At 40.8% G+C, this 17,897-nt stretch overlaps 3 protein-coding genes and 1 long non-coding RNA gene across 12 annotated transcripts; 2 read left to right on the top strand and 2 right to left on the bottom strand.

The window, feature by feature from the left end:
• The first annotated feature begins 365 nt into the window (after positions 1–365).
• On the top strand, positions 366–2,956 carry LOC133452040 (uncharacterized). Of its 2 annotated transcripts, XR_009783232.1 has the most exons (4): positions 366–496; positions 732–795; positions 896–1,023; positions 1,633–2,956. It is a non-coding gene; the product is annotated as an uncharacterized LOC133452040 (long non-coding RNA). The 2 variants fall into 2 exon arrangements; XR_009783231.1 differs by lacking the exon at positions 1,633–2,956 and having other exon boundaries at positions 896–1,140.
• A 28-nt stretch (positions 2,957–2,984) lies between these two features.
• On the top strand, positions 2,985–4,090 carry LOC133452240 (carbohydrate sulfotransferase 12-like; the record flags this gene model as incomplete). The annotated part of the gene is made up of 3 exons (XM_061731460.1): positions 2,985–3,134; positions 3,209–3,516; positions 3,603–4,090. Coding segments are annotated over 3 exons (699 nt in total), but the record flags the coding sequence as incomplete, so codon positions are not given.
• Positions 4,091–5,540: 1,450 nt separating this feature from the next.
• LOC133452042 (carbohydrate sulfotransferase 12-like) lies at positions 5,541–9,173 on the bottom strand. Of its 4 annotated transcripts, none has more exons than XM_061731229.1 (7): positions 9,112–9,173; positions 8,813–8,876; positions 8,591–8,709; positions 8,255–8,394; positions 6,576–6,719; positions 6,194–6,501; positions 5,541–6,098 (listed from the first exon to the last, which is right to left on the bottom strand). In XM_061731229.1, exons 3-7 carry the CDS (start codon positions 8,685–8,687, stop codon positions 5,858–5,860), a joined length of 930 nt encoding a protein of 309 aa, XP_061587213.1. In that variant the 5' UTR covers positions 8,688–8,709; positions 8,813–8,876; positions 9,112–9,173; the 3' UTR covers positions 5,541–5,857. The 4 variants fall into 4 exon arrangements, with proteins under 4 accessions (XP_061587213.1, XP_061587212.1, XP_061587215.1 ...); XM_061731228.1 differs by having other exon boundaries at positions 8,255–8,397; positions 9,112–9,171; XM_061731231.1 differs by lacking the exon at positions 8,255–8,394 and having other exon boundaries at positions 9,112–9,164.
• A 664-nt stretch (positions 9,174–9,837) lies between these two features.
• Positions 9,838–13,506, bottom strand: LOC133452043 (carbohydrate sulfotransferase 12-like). 5 transcript variants are annotated; one of them, XM_061731235.1, is made up of 7 exons: positions 13,456–13,506; positions 13,157–13,220; positions 12,935–13,053; positions 12,599–12,738; positions 10,923–11,066; positions 10,541–10,848; positions 9,838–10,445 (listed from the first exon to the last, which is right to left on the bottom strand). In XM_061731235.1, the coding sequence occupies exons 3-7, from the start codon at positions 13,029–13,031 to the stop codon at positions 10,205–10,207; spliced, it is 930 nt and encodes a 309-aa protein (XP_061587219.1). In that variant the 5' UTR covers positions 13,032–13,053; positions 13,157–13,220; positions 13,456–13,506; the 3' UTR covers positions 9,838–10,204. The 5 variants fall into 5 exon arrangements, with proteins under 5 accessions (XP_061587219.1, XP_061587217.1, XP_061587218.1 ...); XM_061731233.1 differs by having other exon boundaries at positions 12,599–12,741; XM_061731234.1 differs by lacking the exon at positions 13,456–13,506 and adding an exon at positions 13,324–13,443 and having other exon boundaries at positions 12,599–12,741.
• Positions 13,507–17,897: the final 4,391 nt, after the last annotated feature.

Consider the following 17,897-nt stretch of genomic DNA (forward strand, 5'->3'; position numbering starts at 1 on the left):
TTATTACTGAGAGCACACACGACGTGTGGATATGTTTTGTACTGTTAATAATGTTGGATATACATGCTTTTGAATGTTTGTGGAGGTGTGACGTCCAGTTTTGTTGAAAATAAATTTTGCACACCCAGTCTTTGCTGGTGCACACCCAAAGTTTCTTTTCTGGCTAAACCAGTGCTCTGAACATAATTATTTCTTCGATCGTAGAACAAAGAAAACACCTGTGATGCAAAGGAGGGGAGCTTACAGGTTTAGAGCAGCATACATTCCCACACATACAATCTATCTATGCGATCTACCAATGTAAAGGTGGTGCAGGTAATGTTTATTTAAACATGTCAAGATACAGAATGACAGAGACAATGGAAGGAATTACACAAACACACACACACGCAAGGAAAAAGCATTCCTGTAGAGCTGGACTGGACTATGGGAGTGTATAAAAGCGCATTGTGATCGCCATCCCTGCATTTCTTCCATTGATCTCCTTTCAGCACTGGTAAGTTCAGAATGTTAATTTGTAACTTGAAAATACAAATCTTTGTCTTCTTTTTCTTTGGTGGGAACTTCCCCTCTCAGGTTCAATCACAGTAGTTGATTGGATTATCATTATCAGACAATAAATGTGACAGTTAGTTCCAGTTACTTCATATATCAGCCATTTGGTTAAATTGTTTTCCTTCACTTTATCTTTGCTTTATAAATTCCTTTTTTCATTGATTGTGCTCTTTCAGATACACCGCAGATATTGGTGAACACTAGTACAACAGCCAGCGGATCAGAAACCTTTGCAACTCGGTGAGCAATGTGACAATCGCATATGTGTAATGTTTAGCTTTCAGCAAACCTTTTATATAGTAAGGTTTCAACCATTTGTTTCTGCTGTTTAAACTTTTAGGCTATAAAAGCCTTCAGATGTCATGAGAGAAACATTCGGACGACGACTTCTGCTCTTCGGCCTCTTTGGATGTTTGCTTTTATTCTTTATGTCATATTACAAATGGAGCGTGACTCAAGAACAGAAAAGTACACACCTGCTACTCAAAATTCTCACAGAGCGTGTTTCTACGTTCCACGGGGGGTTCAACGTCACTCTCACACAACCCGTCATTTCCCCCTCACTGCAAAAACTCAAAATCTTAACAAGAATACTTGTCTTGATTCTAGTTAAAATGTCTAATTTCTAGTCAAAAAAAAAATTCATTACACTTAAAACAAGACTCATCACTGGAAAAACAATTTTCACCTGTTTCAAGTAGATTTTCACTTAAAATAAGTAGAAAAATCTGCCAGTGGAACAAGATTTTTTTGCTTGTAGTGAGATTGTAAATCTTGTCCCACTGGCAGATTTTTCTACTTATTTCAAGGGAAAATTTACATGAAACAGGTGACAATTGTCAAATAACAAGTTATTTTTCTGGTAATGACTCTTGTTTTAAGTGTAATGAGATTTTTTTACTAAAAAATTGACATTTTAACTAGAAATAAGACAAATATTCCTGGTAAGATTTTGAGTTTTTGCAGTGCTGAGAAAATTAACTTTACATCAAGCTTCAGTACTTTGATCACTTTTGTATAATTGTTCAGTTTTTAACACTTTTTTAATACATGTTCTTACTTTTATCATTACAACAGAGCTCAAGCATGAAGTAAAGAAGCAGCTGCTACGAGAACTATGTCATGATGACAAGAATTTAGGAAACATCGCTCAGAAGGATTTACGTCATCTTATTGTGAATGACAAACACGGCATCATCTACTGTTTCATTCCCAAGTTAAGGGGATACAATCACTCTCTCACACATCATATCCATGTATTTTCACGTAAAGTATCAGCGCTAGGTAAAATGTTGTAGTGACAAACAAAAGATAAAATTGTGACACTTAAACTAACCTCACCTGACCAGTGACAGTTTACTTCTACTGCAGGTAAGCATACCATTGCCATCTAGGGGCCAATACCATCAACAAAGCAAAATACCAAATGGCTCCTACAAATGTGGACAGTATAGACAGCACAGAAGCCTCCATCTGTTAATGCTAAATAAAAATAAATCTATATTAGTGCGATTTTACACTTCCTTGTCTAACAAAGAATTTATAGTATAGTTTTATTTTGTGTGCATAGTATAGTTGTTTTTGGGTTTTATCTGAAAAAATATTTATGGTAAAGTTCGAAAAAAGGATAGCTTATGAATTTTAGTTCCCATGAGCACTGATGGTGCATCTTGAACAGCAGTTATTTTAAAAATCAGCACAAATATTTAAAACAATAGCACTGAGGATTCAATTTGGTTTAGGTAAGGCAAGGCAAGTTTATTTATGTAGCACAATTAAACAGGAGGGTGATTCACAGGGTAAAGGAGGGTGTGATTACTTAATTGCCTGTGAAAAAGTCTTAGCCCTCCCTTAGTCCTGTCATTTAAGCAGAGTTTTAAAAGCGTTCATATCTGCGTCAAAAAGAAAATAGAGCAACCACATTATTATTACGGAGTGACTATTTGCACCAGGGTACAAATAGCAAGCCCCCACCAGCTGAGCTATTCACACCCTGTTGACACATGACAACAAATGCGTTGCCCATGCGCATGTGCACCACTCTAAAATTGGAACCATGTCAAACAACAGAGCCAGGCAAACTTCTGCTCTCACACTTTTGTATGAACAATTTTTGCTCTTATGTCATTGTAAGATATTTTGAAGCGATTAAATTAAGTTTATCAAAGTGGTGTGAATACCTGTCAATCACTGTTGAGCTGATGGATTTTATTTTTTATAAACATTTTTTTTCTAATTATACATGGGGGCAAATAGCACCCATGTATGTAAATAGCCTAAGCATTATTATTATTATTATTATTATTATTATTATTATTATTATTATTATTATTATTATTATTATTATTATTAACATCTGTATAGCCAATAAACAGGTTAACACCATCACCAAGCACCAGCACGCCGGTAGACTCTGTTTGGTATCTCCTCTACAGGTGGCGTGTACCCACTGGAAGAAGGTGATGTATGTTCTTAAGCAGAATGAGCCATATCCTGACCTCACATCTCTCCAAAATGTCTCAATCCACACCGGGAACAAGTTCTCCTTCCTCAGCAGCTTTTCCAAAACAGAGATTAAGGTCAGTTCATACAGCCGCATCTGTACACACCTGTAATCAATAGACGATCTGATGTGTCGTCATCTTTCCTGCAGGTGAGGCTTAAGCATTACACCAAGTTCCTGTTTGTCCGTGACCCATTTGTCCGTCTCATCTCTGCCTACCGGGACAAGTTCGGAAAGAACAATCAATATTTCTATGAGCTTTTTGCCAGGGACATTCTGCGTCTCTATGGTAACGAAACTAATCCACCAAAGACAGTTAAGGAGGCGTTAGCATTAGGTCTGCGCCCCTCATTTCACAACTTTATTCAGTACCTGCTGGACCCAAAGACCGAGAGGAATGAGCCCTTTGAGCCGCACTGGAGGCAGATGCATCGCCTGTGTCACCCCTGCCTCATACCGTAGGAACATGTTTTCTGGCTTCCCTGTGTCCACAGTCAAAACAACAAGAAACACTTCTGTGACTGATTTTTATTTGGTTTTCCAGGTATGATTTTGTTGGCCACCAGGAGACTCTTCAGGAAGATGCTCAGGAGCTTCTAGAGATCTTGAAGCTGCACAATGACATTAAGTTCCCTCCCTCCTACGTAAACATGACGTCTCCCGACTCTGTCATGAACTGGTTCAGAACGGTTCCTCTGGAGGACAGGAGGAGGCTGTACAAACTTTATGAGAGGGACTTTCAACTCTTTGGTTACAGAAGACCAGATGAACTTCTTGATGGCTGAAATACATTCAAGAATAAACAATAATGTTATTTTTGTCAACAATAACAGCTGATGTCATTTGAAACTCAATGAAGCTGTAAAACTGATTCATGGACTTGGTTTTTATTTTTATTAGTTTTATCATTTATTTAAATCAGAGCAATATCTTCAGTCAAATAAATGTTTACTTTTTATAATATTTGACTTATATTGAAGATGGTTTAATGATCTGTACGGTGTACATATAGAATAAAGCTCCTTCAGCTTATTTATTTGTTAAATGTGTTTTCAACCTCACTTCCTGTCTGGTGTAATTTATGCTGCAAAGGATGACCATATGGTTTTATGACTTTACACTGAATTACAAAAATAAAAAAAAATAATAGTTTGGATCCTACTGCCATCCTTTATTTGTATAAAAAATGCCTGAAATTTACAAAAGAATACTGAAAATGTAAAATATATTCCATATATAAAATTACATTACAGTTATGTAAATAGACAACATGTGTTTAAGGTTATGGGGAAACCAGGTTACCTGGGGCTGGCAAATGGGAAAGGTGTACATAATTACACAATAATCGGGTGCAATATTTGTATCACATTCTTAAAATCAATTATATAACACACACACACACACACACACACACACACACACACACACACACACACACACACACACACACACACACACACACACACACACACACACACACACACACACACAAATGGTGTTATATACATGAAAAACATTCTTAAAAATGTTACATTTCAATAATAAGGTTGCTTTGATCAAATTAAGACAAGAGATATAATCTCAGATGATCTGTATGAGATTACATGAGATTATTACATGTAATGAAGCAGGAACTGGTGACGTGATCTCTTTTCCAAGTTCTAGTTTGCACTCTTGTTGCAGCACTTTGGCAAGTTGAAGGTTTTTTAACACAACTGTCTGTACAGCAAGGAAGCACTAGATTATAAGAATCCACCCTGTAGTTAACAAATGCATAGATTAATTTTTCCTGCATCCTTTTTAGTCAGGATGTTTCTAATTTTCCAAATATCGTCGAATGAAAGAGAACTAACTTTGTGACCTTTTTTATATGAGAGTTAAAAGACAGGTTTTGATCATTAATTAGGGGTGTGCATAAAAAAATAAAAAAAGAATTCACATAAGAGTCACATTTATTACAATTTAGAAGCAATATAACCATAAATATATAATTATAATAATAACTAGAACTGCAGGCAGTTATACTGGGGTCCAAACCCCGGACGCGCCTCCCCGGCCATTGTCGTCCACCGCCGTTGGGGCCTCTGCTCACTCCCACTGCCAGCTATGGCCAGTCTAAACGTCAGGCCAAGAGTGGCTGTTAACTGTTTATATACAGTAATTCAGATTTTAAGAATGCGATACAAATATTGCACCCGATTGATAACAGTCAAATCGGGTGAATATTGAATAACAAAACTACTAAGGCCTGGGGGACACGTGCTTGGGGGCCCTGTACACCTTTCCCATTTGCCAGCCCCAGGTAACCTGGTTTCCCCATAACCTTAAACACATGTTGTCTATTTACATAACTGTAATGTAATTTTATAAATGGAATATATTTTACATTTTCAGTATTCTTTTGTACAGAAAGTGTGGAACTAAAAGTATCATCCAAACTATTAGTTTTTTTTTATTTTTGTAATTCAGTGTAAAGTCATAAAACCACATGGTCATCCTTTGCAGCATAAATTACACCAGACAGAAAGTGAGGTTGAAAACACATTTGACAAATAAATAAGCTGAAGGAGCTTTATTCTATATGTACACCGTACAGATCATTAAACCATCTTCAATATAAGTCAAATATTATAAAAAATAAACATTTATTTGACTGAAGATATTGCTCTGATTTAAATAAATGATAAAACTAATACAAATAAAAACAAGTCCATGAATCAGTTTTACAGCTTCATTGAGTTTCAAATGACATCAGCTGTTATTGTTGACAAAATAACATTGTTTATTCTTGAATGTATTTCAGCCATCAAGAAGTTCATCTGGTCTTCTGTAACCAAAGAGTTTTAAGTCCCTCTCATAAAGTTTGTACAGCCTCCTCCTGTCCTCCAGAGGAACCGTTCTGAACCAGTTCATGACAGAGTCGGGAGACGTCATGTTTACGTAGGAGGGAGGGAACTTAATGTCATTGTGCAGCTTCAAGATCTCTAGAAGCTCCTGGGCATCTTCCTGAAGAGTCTCCTGGTGGCCAACAAAATCGTACCTGGAAAGAAAACCAAACCAAATAAAAATCAGTCACAGAAGTGTTTCTTGTTGTTTTGACTGTGGACACAGGGAAGCCAGAAAACATGTTCCTACGGTATGAGGCAGGGGTGACACAGGCGATGCATCTGCCTCCAGTGCGGCTCAAAGGGCTCATTCCTCTCGGTCTTTGGGTCCAGCAGGTACTGAATAAAGTTGTGAAATGAGGGGCGCAGACCTGATGCCAAAGCCTCATTCGCTGTCTTTGGTGGATTAGGTTCGTTACCATAGAGACGCAGAATGTCCCTGGCAAAAAGCCCATAGAAATATTGATCTTTTTTTCCGAACTTGTCCCGGTAGGCAGAGATGAGACGGACAAATGGGTCACGGACAAACAGGAACTTGGTGTAATGCTTAAGCCTCACCTGCAGGAAAGATGACGACAGATCAGATCGTCTATTTATTACAGGTGTGTACAGATGCGGCTGTATGAACTGACCTTAATCTCTGTTTTTGAAAAGCTGCTGAGGAAGGAGAACTTGTTCCTGGTGTGGATTGAGACATTTTGGAGGGATGTGAGGTCAGGATATGGCTCATTCTGCTTAAGAACATACATCACCTTCTTCCAGTGGGTACACGCCACCTGTAGAGGAGATACCAAACAGAGTCTACCGGCGTACTGGTGCTTGGTGATTGCTGTTTATTGGCTCTACAGATGTCTATACAGATGTTAATAATAATAATAATAATAACTCAAAAATGTCAGGAAATTTTGACATGGGCATGCCCTACTTCCCATTCGTCCCCTCTCGCTGCTTTGGTTTGGGGCTGTACTGGTTGTGTTTAAGGTTGTTTTGGTTGTGTCGGAGGTGGTTCTTGCCATGTTTGGGGTTATTAATAATGGCCAATAAACCAAACCAAGGCCTGGATGCACGTTGCGGTTCGGGCCACATTTACGGATGATTTATTCATATTCTACCCCATACAAATGCATAGGTTTTGTTGCCAGAGGATAGAATGGGACAATTTGGCTTCAATATCTCAAAAGTTGTAAATAAGTGCCTAATGAAACTTCAGTATGTTGTAGTCCACATCGTCCCGAGTTGTTAACGTTGGATGGATGTCTCTGCGATATCGCATTAACGCTCAACAAGCGTCCAAAGTTCCATTAGCATCAAAATGAGCGAAGTGGAATATCTAAAAAACCGTAATTGCTAGCATGATGAGACTAAAATATGTTGAAGTCCACAGCGTGTCGAGTCGGGTAACATTTGTACGATGTCTCTACGATAACCTGTTGCCTAGCAACAAGCGTCCATTCTGTGGTCTGTTGTCCCGGGCCCAGAACTGAAAAAAAAAAAAAAACTTTTTTTTTTTTTTTATTCTCATTAAATTATGGAATCATTTTTCAAAATGTTTCAAAATATGTATATTTGTGGAAAAGATATGTAGTATTTGAGTTACATAAAAGGTTGTTATTTGTTTTCTTCCTTATTGTCTTTGAAATAGTGGTCAAGAACCCCCAACACAAAAATGTTTTGGCCGCTGATCAAAATTTGATGTTATCATTTAATTCAACCATTAGAATGGTCAAAATGTCCAGTCAGCACAAGTCCGGTGCTCAGAAAAGAAAAGAAAAGAGAAGAAAAGAAGAAGAAAATAGAGGCCTCAGAGATTCTCTACACAAATATTTTAAAAAGGTGGTGACGGTGAAGCTGGAATTAATAAAGTCAGCGTAGAGCAAGGTAAGAAACAGCGCAGCCAACGTTTACCAACCTTGTAACTTAACCTAACTGGCTAGCTCTAATGTTAACGTCCATTAGTTTGTATAAAAACCTGAAGAGCAGAGGGAGAGGAGAGGAAGAGGGAGAAGGAGAGATCCGGGCGCAGGGGACCCATCTTAGATTATTTTGTCCGGGGCCCCGGCAAGACTGTCAGCTGGCCTGCTGTCAACATTTGTAGGAGCCATTTGGTATTTTGCTTTGTTGATGGTATTGGCCCCTAGATGGCAATGGTATGCTTACCTGCAGTAGAAGTAAACTGTCACTGGTCAGGTGAGGTTAGTTTAAGTGTCACAATTTTATCTTTTGTTTGTCACTACAACATTTTACCTAGCGCTGATACTTTACGTGAAAATACATGGATATGATGTGTGAGAGAGTGATTGTATCCCCTTAACTTGGGAATGAAACAGTAGATGATGCCATGTTTGTCATTCACAATAAGATGACGTAAATCCTTCTGAGCGATGTTTCCTAAATTCTTCTCATCATGACATAGTTCTCGTAGCAGCTGCTTCCTTACTTCCTGTTTGAGCTCTGCTGTAATGATAAAAGTAAGGACATGTAAAAGTTTTTAAAACTGAACGATTATACAAAAATGATCAAAGTGCCTGAAGCTTGATGTAAAGTTCATTTTCTCAGGGGGAAATGACGGGTTGTGTGAGAGTGACGTTGAACCCCCCGTGGAACGTAGAAACACGCTCTGTGAGAATTTTGAGTAGCAGGTGTGTACTTTTCTGTTCTTGAGTCACGCTCCATTTGTAATATGACATAAAGATTAAAAGCAAACATCCAAAGAGCAGAAGTCGTCGTCCGAATGTTTCTCTCATGACATCTGAAGGCTTTTATAGCCTAAAAGTTAAAAAAACAGGAGAAACAAATGGTTGAAACCTTACTATATAAAAGGTTTGCTGAAAGCTAAACATTACACATATTCGATTGTCACATTGCTCACCGAGTTGTAAAGGTTTCTGATCCGCTGGCTGTTGTACTAGTGTTCACCAATATCTGCGGTGTATCTGAAAGAGCACAATCAATGAAAAGAGGAATTTGTAAAGCAAAGATAAAGTGAAGGAAAAAAATTTAACTAAATGGATGATATATGAAGTAACTGGAACTCACTGTCACATTTATTGTCTGATAATGATAATCCAATCAACTACTGTGATTGAACCTGAGAGGGGAAGTTCCCACCAAAGAAAAAGAAAACAAAGATTTGTATTTTCAAGTTACAAATTAACATTCTGAACTTACCAGTGCTGAAAGGAGATCAATGGAAGAAATGCAGGGATGGTGATCACAATGCGCTTTTATACACTCCCATAGTCCAGTCCAGCTCTACAGGAATGCTTTTTCCTTGCGTGTGTGTGTGTTTGTGTAATTCCTTCCATTGTCTCTGTCATTCTGTATCTTGACATGTTTAAATAAACATTACCTGCACCACCTTTACATAGGTAGATCGCATAGATAGATTGTATGTGTGGGAATGTATGCTGCTCTAAACCTGTAAGCTCCCCTCCTTTGCATCACAGGTGTTTTCTTTGTTCTACGATCGAAGAAATAATGATGTTCAGAGCACTGGTTTAGCCAGAAAAGAAACTTTGGGTGTGCACCAGCAAAGACTGGGTGTGCAATTAAACTAAATGGATGATATATGAAGTAACTGGAACTCACTGTCACATTTATTGTCTGATAATGATAATCCAATCAACTACTGTGATTGAACCTGAGAGGGGAAGTTCCCACCAAAAAAAAAGAAGACAAAGATTCGTATTTTCAAGTTACAAATACTAAGGCCTGGGGGACACGTGCTTGGGGCCCTGTACACCTTTCCCATTTGCCAGCCCCAGGTAACCTGGTTTCCCCATAACCTTAAACACATGTTGTCTATTTACATAACTGTAATGTCATTTTATAAATGGAATATATTTTACATTTTCAGTATTCTTTTGTACAGAAAGTGTGGAACTAAAAGTATCATCCAAACTATTAGTTTTTTTTTATTTTTGTAATTCAGTGTAAAGTCATAGAACCACATGGTCATCCTTTGCAGCATAAATTACACCAGACAGAAAGTGAGGTTGAAAACACATTTGACAAATAAATAAGCTGAAGGAGCTTTATTCTATATGTACACCGTACAGATCATTAAACCATCTTCAATATAAGTCAAATATTATAAAAAATAAACATTTATTTGACTGAAGATATTGCTCTGATTTAAATAAATTATAAAACTAATACAAATAAAAACAAGTCCATGAATCAGTTTTACAGCTTCATTGAGTTTCAAATGACATCAGCTGTTATTGTTGACAAAATAACATTGTTTATTCTTGCATGTATTTCAGCCATCAAGAAGTTCATCTGGTCTTCTGTAACCAAAGAGTTGAAAGTCCCTCTCATAAAGTTTGTACAGCCTCCTCCTGTCCTCCAGAGGAACCGTTCTGAACCAGTTCATGACAGAGTCGGGAGACGTCATGTTTACGTAGGAGGGAGGGAACTTAATGTCATTGTGCAGCTTCAAGATCTCTAGAAGCTCCTGAGCATCTTCCTGAAGAGTCTCCTGGTGGCCAACAAAATCGTACCTGGAAAGAAAACCAAACCAAATAAAAATCAGTTACAGAAGTGTTTCTTGTTGTTTTGACTGTGGACACAGGGAAGCCAGAAAACATGTTCCTACTGTATGAGGCAGGGGTGACACAGGCGATGCATCTGCCTCCAGTGCGGCTCAAAGGGCTCATTCCTCTCGGTCTTTGGGTCCAGCAGGTACTGAATAAAGTTGTGAAATGAGGGGCGCAGACCTGATGCCAAAGCCTCATTCGCTGTCTTTGGTGGATTAGTTTCGTTACCATAGAGACGCAGAATGTCCCTGGCAAAAAGCCCATAGAAATATTGATCTTTTTTTCCAAACTTGTCCCGGTAGGCAGAGATGAGACGGACAAATGGGTCACGGACAAACAGGAACTTGGTGTAATGCTTAAGCCTCACCTGCAGGAAAGATGACGACAGATCAGATCGTCTATTTATTACAGGTGTGTACAGATGCGGCTGTATGAACTGACCTTAATCTCTGCTTTTGAAAAGCTGCTGAGGAAGGAGAACTTGTTCCTGGTGTGGATTGAGACATTTTGGAGAGATGTGAGGTCAGGATATGGCTCATTCTGCTTAAGAACATACATCACCTTCTTCCAGTGGGTACACGCCACCTGTAGAGGAGATACCAAACAGAGTCTACCGGCGTGCTGGTGCTTGGTGATTGCTGTTTATTGGCTATACAGATGTCTATACAGATGTTAATAATAATAATAATAACTCAAAAATGTCAGGAAATTTTGACATGGGCATGCCCTACTTCCCATTCGTCCCCTCTCGCTGCTTTGGTTTGGGGCTGTACTGGTTGTGTTTAAGGTTGTTTTGGTTGTGTCGGAGGTGGTTCTTGCCATGTTTGGGGTTATTAATAATGGCCAATAAACCAAACCAAGGCCTGGATGCACGTTGCGGTTCGGGCCACATTTACGGATGATTTATTCATATTCTACCCCATACAAATGCATAGGTTTTGTTGCCAGAGGATAGAATGGGACAATTTGGCTTCAATATCTCAAAAGTTGTAAATAAGTGCCTAATGAAACTTCAGTATGTTGTAGTCCACATCGTCCCGAGTTGTTAACGTTGGATGGATGTCTCTGCGATATCGCATTAACGCTCAACAAGCGTCCAAAGTTCCATTAGCATCAAAATGAGCGAAGTGGAATATCTAAAAAACCGTAATTGCTAGCATGATGAGACTAAAATATGTTGAAGTCCACAGCGTGTCGAGTCGGGTAACATTTGTACGATGTCTCTACGATAACCTGTTGCCTAGCAACAAGCGTCCATTCTGTGGTCTGTTGTCCCGGGCCCAGAACTGAAAAAAAAAAAAAAACTTTTTTTTTTTTTTATTCTCATTAAATTATGGAATCATTTTTCAAAATGTTTCAAAATATGTATATTTGTGGAAAAGATATGTAGTATTTGAGTTACATAAAAGGTTGTTATTTGTTTTCTTCCTAATTGTCTTTGAAATAGTGGTCAAGAACCCCCAACACAAAAATGTTTTGGCCGCTGATCAAAATTTGATGTTATCATTTAATTCAACCATTAGAATGGTCAAAATGTCCAGTCAGCACAAGTCCGGTGCTCAGAAAAGAAAAGAAAAGAGAAGAAAAGAAGAAGAAAATAGAGGCCTCAGAGATTCTCTACACAAATATTTTAAAAAGGTGGTGACGGTGAAGCTGGAATTAATAAAGTCAGCGTAGAGCAAGGTAAGAAACAGCGCAGCCAACGTTTACCAACCTTGTAACTTAACCTAACTGGCTAGCTCTAATGTTAACGTCCATTAGTTTGTATAAAAACCTGAAGAGCAGAGGGAGAGGAGAGGAAGAGGGAGAAGGAGAGATCCGGGCGCAGGGGGGCCCATCTTAGATTATTTTGTCCGGGGCCCCGGCAAGACTGTCAGCTGGCCTGCTGTCAACATTTGTAGGAGCCATTTGGTATTTTGCTTTGTTGATGGTATTGGCCCCTAGATGGCAATGGTATGCTTACCTGCAGTAGAAGTAAACTGTCACTGGTCAGGTGAGGTTAGTTTAAGTGTCACAATTTTATCTTTTGTTAGCCACTACAACATTTTACCTAACGCTGATACTTTACGTGAAAATACATGGATATGATGTGTGAGAGAGTGATTGTATCCCCTTAACTTGGGAATGAAACAGTAGATGATGCCATGTTTGTCATTCACAATAAGATGACGTAAATCCTTCTGAGCGATGTTTCCTAAATTCTTCTCATCATGACATAGTTCTCGTAGCAGCTGCTTCCTTACTTCCTGTTTGAGCTCTGCTGTAATGATAAAAGTAAGGACATATAAAAGTTTTTAAAACTGAACGATTATACAAAAATGATCAAAGTGCCTGAAGCTTGATGTAAAGTTCATTTTCTCAGGGGGAAATGACGGGTTGTGTGAGAGTGATGTGGAACCCCCCGTGGAACGTAGAAACACGCTCTGTGAGAATTTTGAGTAGCAGGTGTGTACTTTTCTGTTCTTGAGTCACGCTCCATTTGTAATATGACATAAAGATTAAAAGCAAACATCCAAAGAGCAGAAGTCGTCGTCCGAATGTTTCTCTCATGACATCTGAAGGCTTTTATAGCCTAAAAGTTAAAAAAACAGGAGAAACAAATGGTTGAAACCTTACTATATAAAAGGTTTGCTGAAAGCTAAACATTACACATATTCGATTGTCACATTGCTCACCGAGTTGTAAAGGTTTCTGATCCGCTGGCTGTTGTACTAGTGTTCACCAATATCTGCGGTGTATCTGAAAGAGCACAATCAATGAAAAGAGGAATTTATAAAGCAAAGATAAAGTGAAGGAAAACAATTTAACTAAATGGATGATATATGAAGTAACTGGAACTCACTGTCACATTTATTGTCTGATAATGATAATCCAATCAACTACTGTGATTGAACCTGAGAGGGGAAGTTCCCACCAAAGAAAAAGAAAACAAATATTCGTATTTTCAAGTTACAAATTAACATTCTGAACTTACCAGTGCTGAAAGGAGATCAATGGAAGAAATGCAGGGATGGTGATCACAATACGCTTTTATACACTCCCATAGTCCAGTCCAGCTCTACAGGAATGCTTTTTCCTTGCGTGTGTGTGTGTTTGTGTAATTCCTTCCATTGTCTCTGTCATTCTGTATCTTGACATGTTTAAATAAACATTACCTGCACCACCTTTACATAGGTAGATCGCATAGATAGATTGTATGTGTGGGAATGTATGCTGCTCTAAACCTGTAAGCTCCCCTCCTTTGCATCACAGGTGTTTTCTTTGTTCTACGATCAAAGAAATAATGATGTTCAGAGCACTGGTTTAGCCAGAAAAGAAACTTTGGGTGTGCACCAGCAAAGACTGGGTGTGCAATTAAACTAAATGGATGATATATAAGGTGTAACTGGAACTCACTGTCACATTTATTGTCTGATAATGATAATCCAATCAACTACTGTGATTGAACCTGAGAGGGGAAGTTCCCACCAAAGAAAAAGAAGACAAAGATTTGTATTTTCAAGTTACAAATTGATAACATTCTGAACTTACCAGTGCTGAAAGGAGATCAATGGAAGAAATGCAGGGATGGCGATCACAATGCACTTTTATACACTCCCATAGTCCAGTCCAGCTCTACAGGAATGCTTTTTGCGTGTGTGTGTGTGCGTGTGTGTGTGTGTGTGTGTGTGTGTGTGTGCGGGTAATTCCTTCCGTTAGTAATAGCCAGGCACATTAGCTAAACGATCGTTCAATTTGTGAGACAAGCGCCAAATTTTGCACAAAGTATGTTCTAGGTCTACTTTTTCAAAAAAGCCCGTTAGCCACGCAAAAAAAACAATATGGCTGCCGTTTTCCAAAATGGCTGCCACAAAAGCCGTTTTTATGTTTTTTGACCTGGAATGTGATTGGAAAATGCAATTTTGATTATTCTGACATCAGACTATAATCTTGGGACCCCCCACCCCCTCCACCATTAGCCATGCAAATAAAACAACAATATGGCTGCCATTTTCCAAAATGGCTGCAGGCAAAAGACAGTTTATATGGTTTTTGACCTGGATTGTGATTATATAATTAGATTTTGATTGTTTTGGCATCAAATTATAGTCCCCCCCTCCTCCCATTTTTGTATCACATTTTTTCTAATCATCACAATTGCAGGCACACAGCTGTGTGCACTGGAGGCCAAAACGGTAGCACTTCCATCTTCCGCAACATTCCTTTTTGCACTTGCACTTCGTGAGTTGTTCACAGCTCTGGGCAATTGGTGGGAGTGTCATCCAATTCAATTCAATTCAATTTTATTTGTATAGCGTCGAATACAACAGATGTTGTCTCTAAACGCTTTCCAGAGACCCATAACATGACCCCCTAGCACTTATTACATAAACAATGGCAGGTAAAAACTCCCCTTTAGGAGGGAAGAAACCTTGAGCAGGACCAGGCTCATAAGGGGGGACCCTCCTGCCGAAGGCCAGACTGGGAGGGTCGGCGACGTCAGCAGCACACAGCAGGCATGTGGAAGCAGCAGCGGGATGCCCAGGGGGGGGGGGGTGGGGGGGGGGGGGGGGGGGTGGGTGGGGGGGTTGGTGGTTTGTAAGCTCCTCAGTGGCAGGGCACCGGAGTTGGATGAGATTCGCCCTGAGTACCTCAAGTCTCTGGATGTAATAGGGCTGTCTTGGTTGACATGCCTCTGCGGCATCGCATGGAGGAAGGGGACAGTGCCGTTGGAATGGCAAACCGAGGTGGTGGTCCCTCTGTTTAAAAAGGGGGACCGGAGAGTGTGTTCCAACTACAGGGGGATCACACTTCTCAGCCTCCCCGGGAAAGTCTACGCCAGGGTACTGGAGAGGAGATTACGGCCGATAGGTGAACCTCGGATTCAGGAGGAACAATGCAGTTTTTGTCCCGGTCCTGGAACACTGGACCAGCTCTATACCCTCCGCAGGGTGCTCAAGGGTTCATGGGAATTTGCCCAACCAGTCTACATGTGCTTTGTGGATCTGGAGAAGGCATTTGACCGTGTCCCTCGTGCCATTCTGTGGGGGGTCAGTGAGTATGGAGTCCGGGGCCCTCTATTAAGGGCTGTCCGGTCTCTGTATGATCGGAGCAGGAGTCTGGTTCGCATTGCCGGCAGTAGATCAGACTTGTTCCCGGTGCATGTTGGACTCCGGCAGGGCTGCCCTTTGTGACTGGTCCTGTTCATAATTTTTATGGACAGGATTTCTAGGCGCAGCCAGGGGCCGGAGGGGATCCGGTTTGGGAACTTCAGGATTTTGTCTCTGCTTTTTGCAGATGATGTTGTCCTGTTGGCTTCATCGGACCGGGACCTTCAGCATGCGCTGGGGCGGTTTGAGGCCGAGTGCGACGCGGCAGGGATGAGAATCAGCACCTCCAAATCCGAGGCCATGGTTCTCCACCGAGAAAGGGTGGCGTGCCTTCTCCGGGTGGGTGGAGAAGTCCTGCCTCAGGTGGAGGAGTTCAAGTATCTCGGGATCTTGTTCACGAGTGAGGGAACGATGGAGCGGGAGATTGACAGACGGATTGGTGCAGCGTCCGCAGTTATGCGGTCGATGTACCGGACCGTCGTGGTGAAGAAGGAGCTGAGCCGAAAGGCGAAGCTCTCGATTTACCGGTCAATCTACGCCCCTACCCTCACCTATGGTCATGAACTTTGGGTAGTGACCGAAAGGACGAGATCGCGGATACAAGCGGCTGAGATGAGTTTCCTCCGCAGGCTGGCTGGACGCTCCCTTAGAGAAAGGGTGAGGAGTTCGGTCACCCGGGAGGAGCTCGGAGTCGAGCCGCTGCTCCTTCACATTGAGAGGAGTCAGCTGAGGTGGCTTGGGCATCTGTACCGGATCCTTCTGGACGCCTCCCTAGGGAGGTGTTCCAGGCATGTCCCTTCTCCCTAGGGAGGTGTTCCAGGCATGTCCCTCCTCCCTAGGGAGGTGTTCCAGGCATGTCCCTCCACCCTAGGGAGGTGTTCCAGGCATTTCCCAACGGGAGGAGACCCCAGGGAAGACCCAGGACATGCTGGAGTGACTATGTCTCTCAGCTGGTCTGGGAACGCCTCGTACTCCCCTCGGAGGAGCTGGAGGAAGAGCTGGAGGAAGTGTCTGGGTGAAGGAAGTCTGGGCATCTCTGTTGAGGCTGCTGCCCCCGCGACCCGGGAACGGATAAGCAGCAGACGATGGATGGATGGATGGATGGATGGATGGATGGATGGATGGATGGATGGATGGATGGATGGATAAAATATGTTCAACAATTCAAGTTCTACACTGACAACCTTGTTTTAGCTTTCATAAGACAGCCATCTTGAAAAACGGCCGCCATCTTGGATTTTCAGGTGGCTAACGGGCTTTTCTGCATAAGTAGGTACTCGGCAATGTTCATGCAAAATTTGGTGCTTGTCTCACAAAGTGAACGATTCTCCTAAAAACCTGACTTAATTTCCCTCACTATAAGGGGTATACTGTCCTCCTTTAAGTGTGATGACTAAAAGTAGACAGCAAGCCAAACTCCATTCACAAAAGACATGAGAGTCAGGATATAGCCTTCAGCTCCGGAATTTAATGCAGACTCAAGAAGCATGCAGATGCAAAATTGGAGTGAAACTGTAACATAAGAAAAAAGTAAAATCACTGTTTGCCATACATTGTTCAAATCAGTAAAGAAAAACAAAAGTACACAGGTATTTTCAGCTTTACATTACAGTAAACAAAAGATAATGAATAAATGGTCATCCAAATTAGCTTACAAACTGGCTGGAAGCTACACTGACCGAATAAAATAACATTTCAGAGTCCCAGACTAAAATGGAAATAAAACACTTTTCTTTCACAAAGTCATAAAAATACTCTTCAATATTCCTGAACAAAATGCATGTCAACTTAGATAACTCACAGACAATGCTTTCAACAGCACCACGCAGCTGGATGACGACGGAAGAACTTTCCTGATCTGCTTTGCTCAACATGTGCTTTTTCTGTGCCTACTTCCTGGTTTTCCTACATCCCATAGACAGGTGGTTGTCAAAATAAAAGCATGCAACAAATAAAAGGCATTAAAGGGTGCTACCTGCCAATATAAACAACAAAAATGCCTGGAGGGCAGAACACTCCCCGCCTGGCCTCATTGAGGTCACTGCTAACTGGCTTTGAAATACTCCTTCAGTCCTCTTGTGAGACAGTTGTGAACAACTTGTGAGACAGGTCTCAAAAAGGTTTTCGGAGTGCCCTGATTGCCCCTAAGCTTTCGGCAGGTGACACAGGCATGGAGAACAGAACACACAAGCCTCTTAGCTCCAATGTGCCATACACCGGATTCTCTAAGTGCCCCCTCAGTCAAGTGACGACCCTGGTGTTTAACCAGGTCATGATGGTGACGAACGAGCAGGATGGAGATGTGGTGGCGCTTAGGTAAGAGGAT

The sequence above is a fragment of the Cololabis saira genome, chromosome 10 (assembly GCF_033807715.1).
Source record: "Cololabis saira isolate AMF1-May2022 chromosome 10, fColSai1.1, whole genome shotgun sequence".
In the NCBI taxonomy this organism is placed as follows: Eukaryota; Metazoa; Chordata; class Actinopteri; order Beloniformes; family Belonidae; genus Cololabis; species Cololabis saira.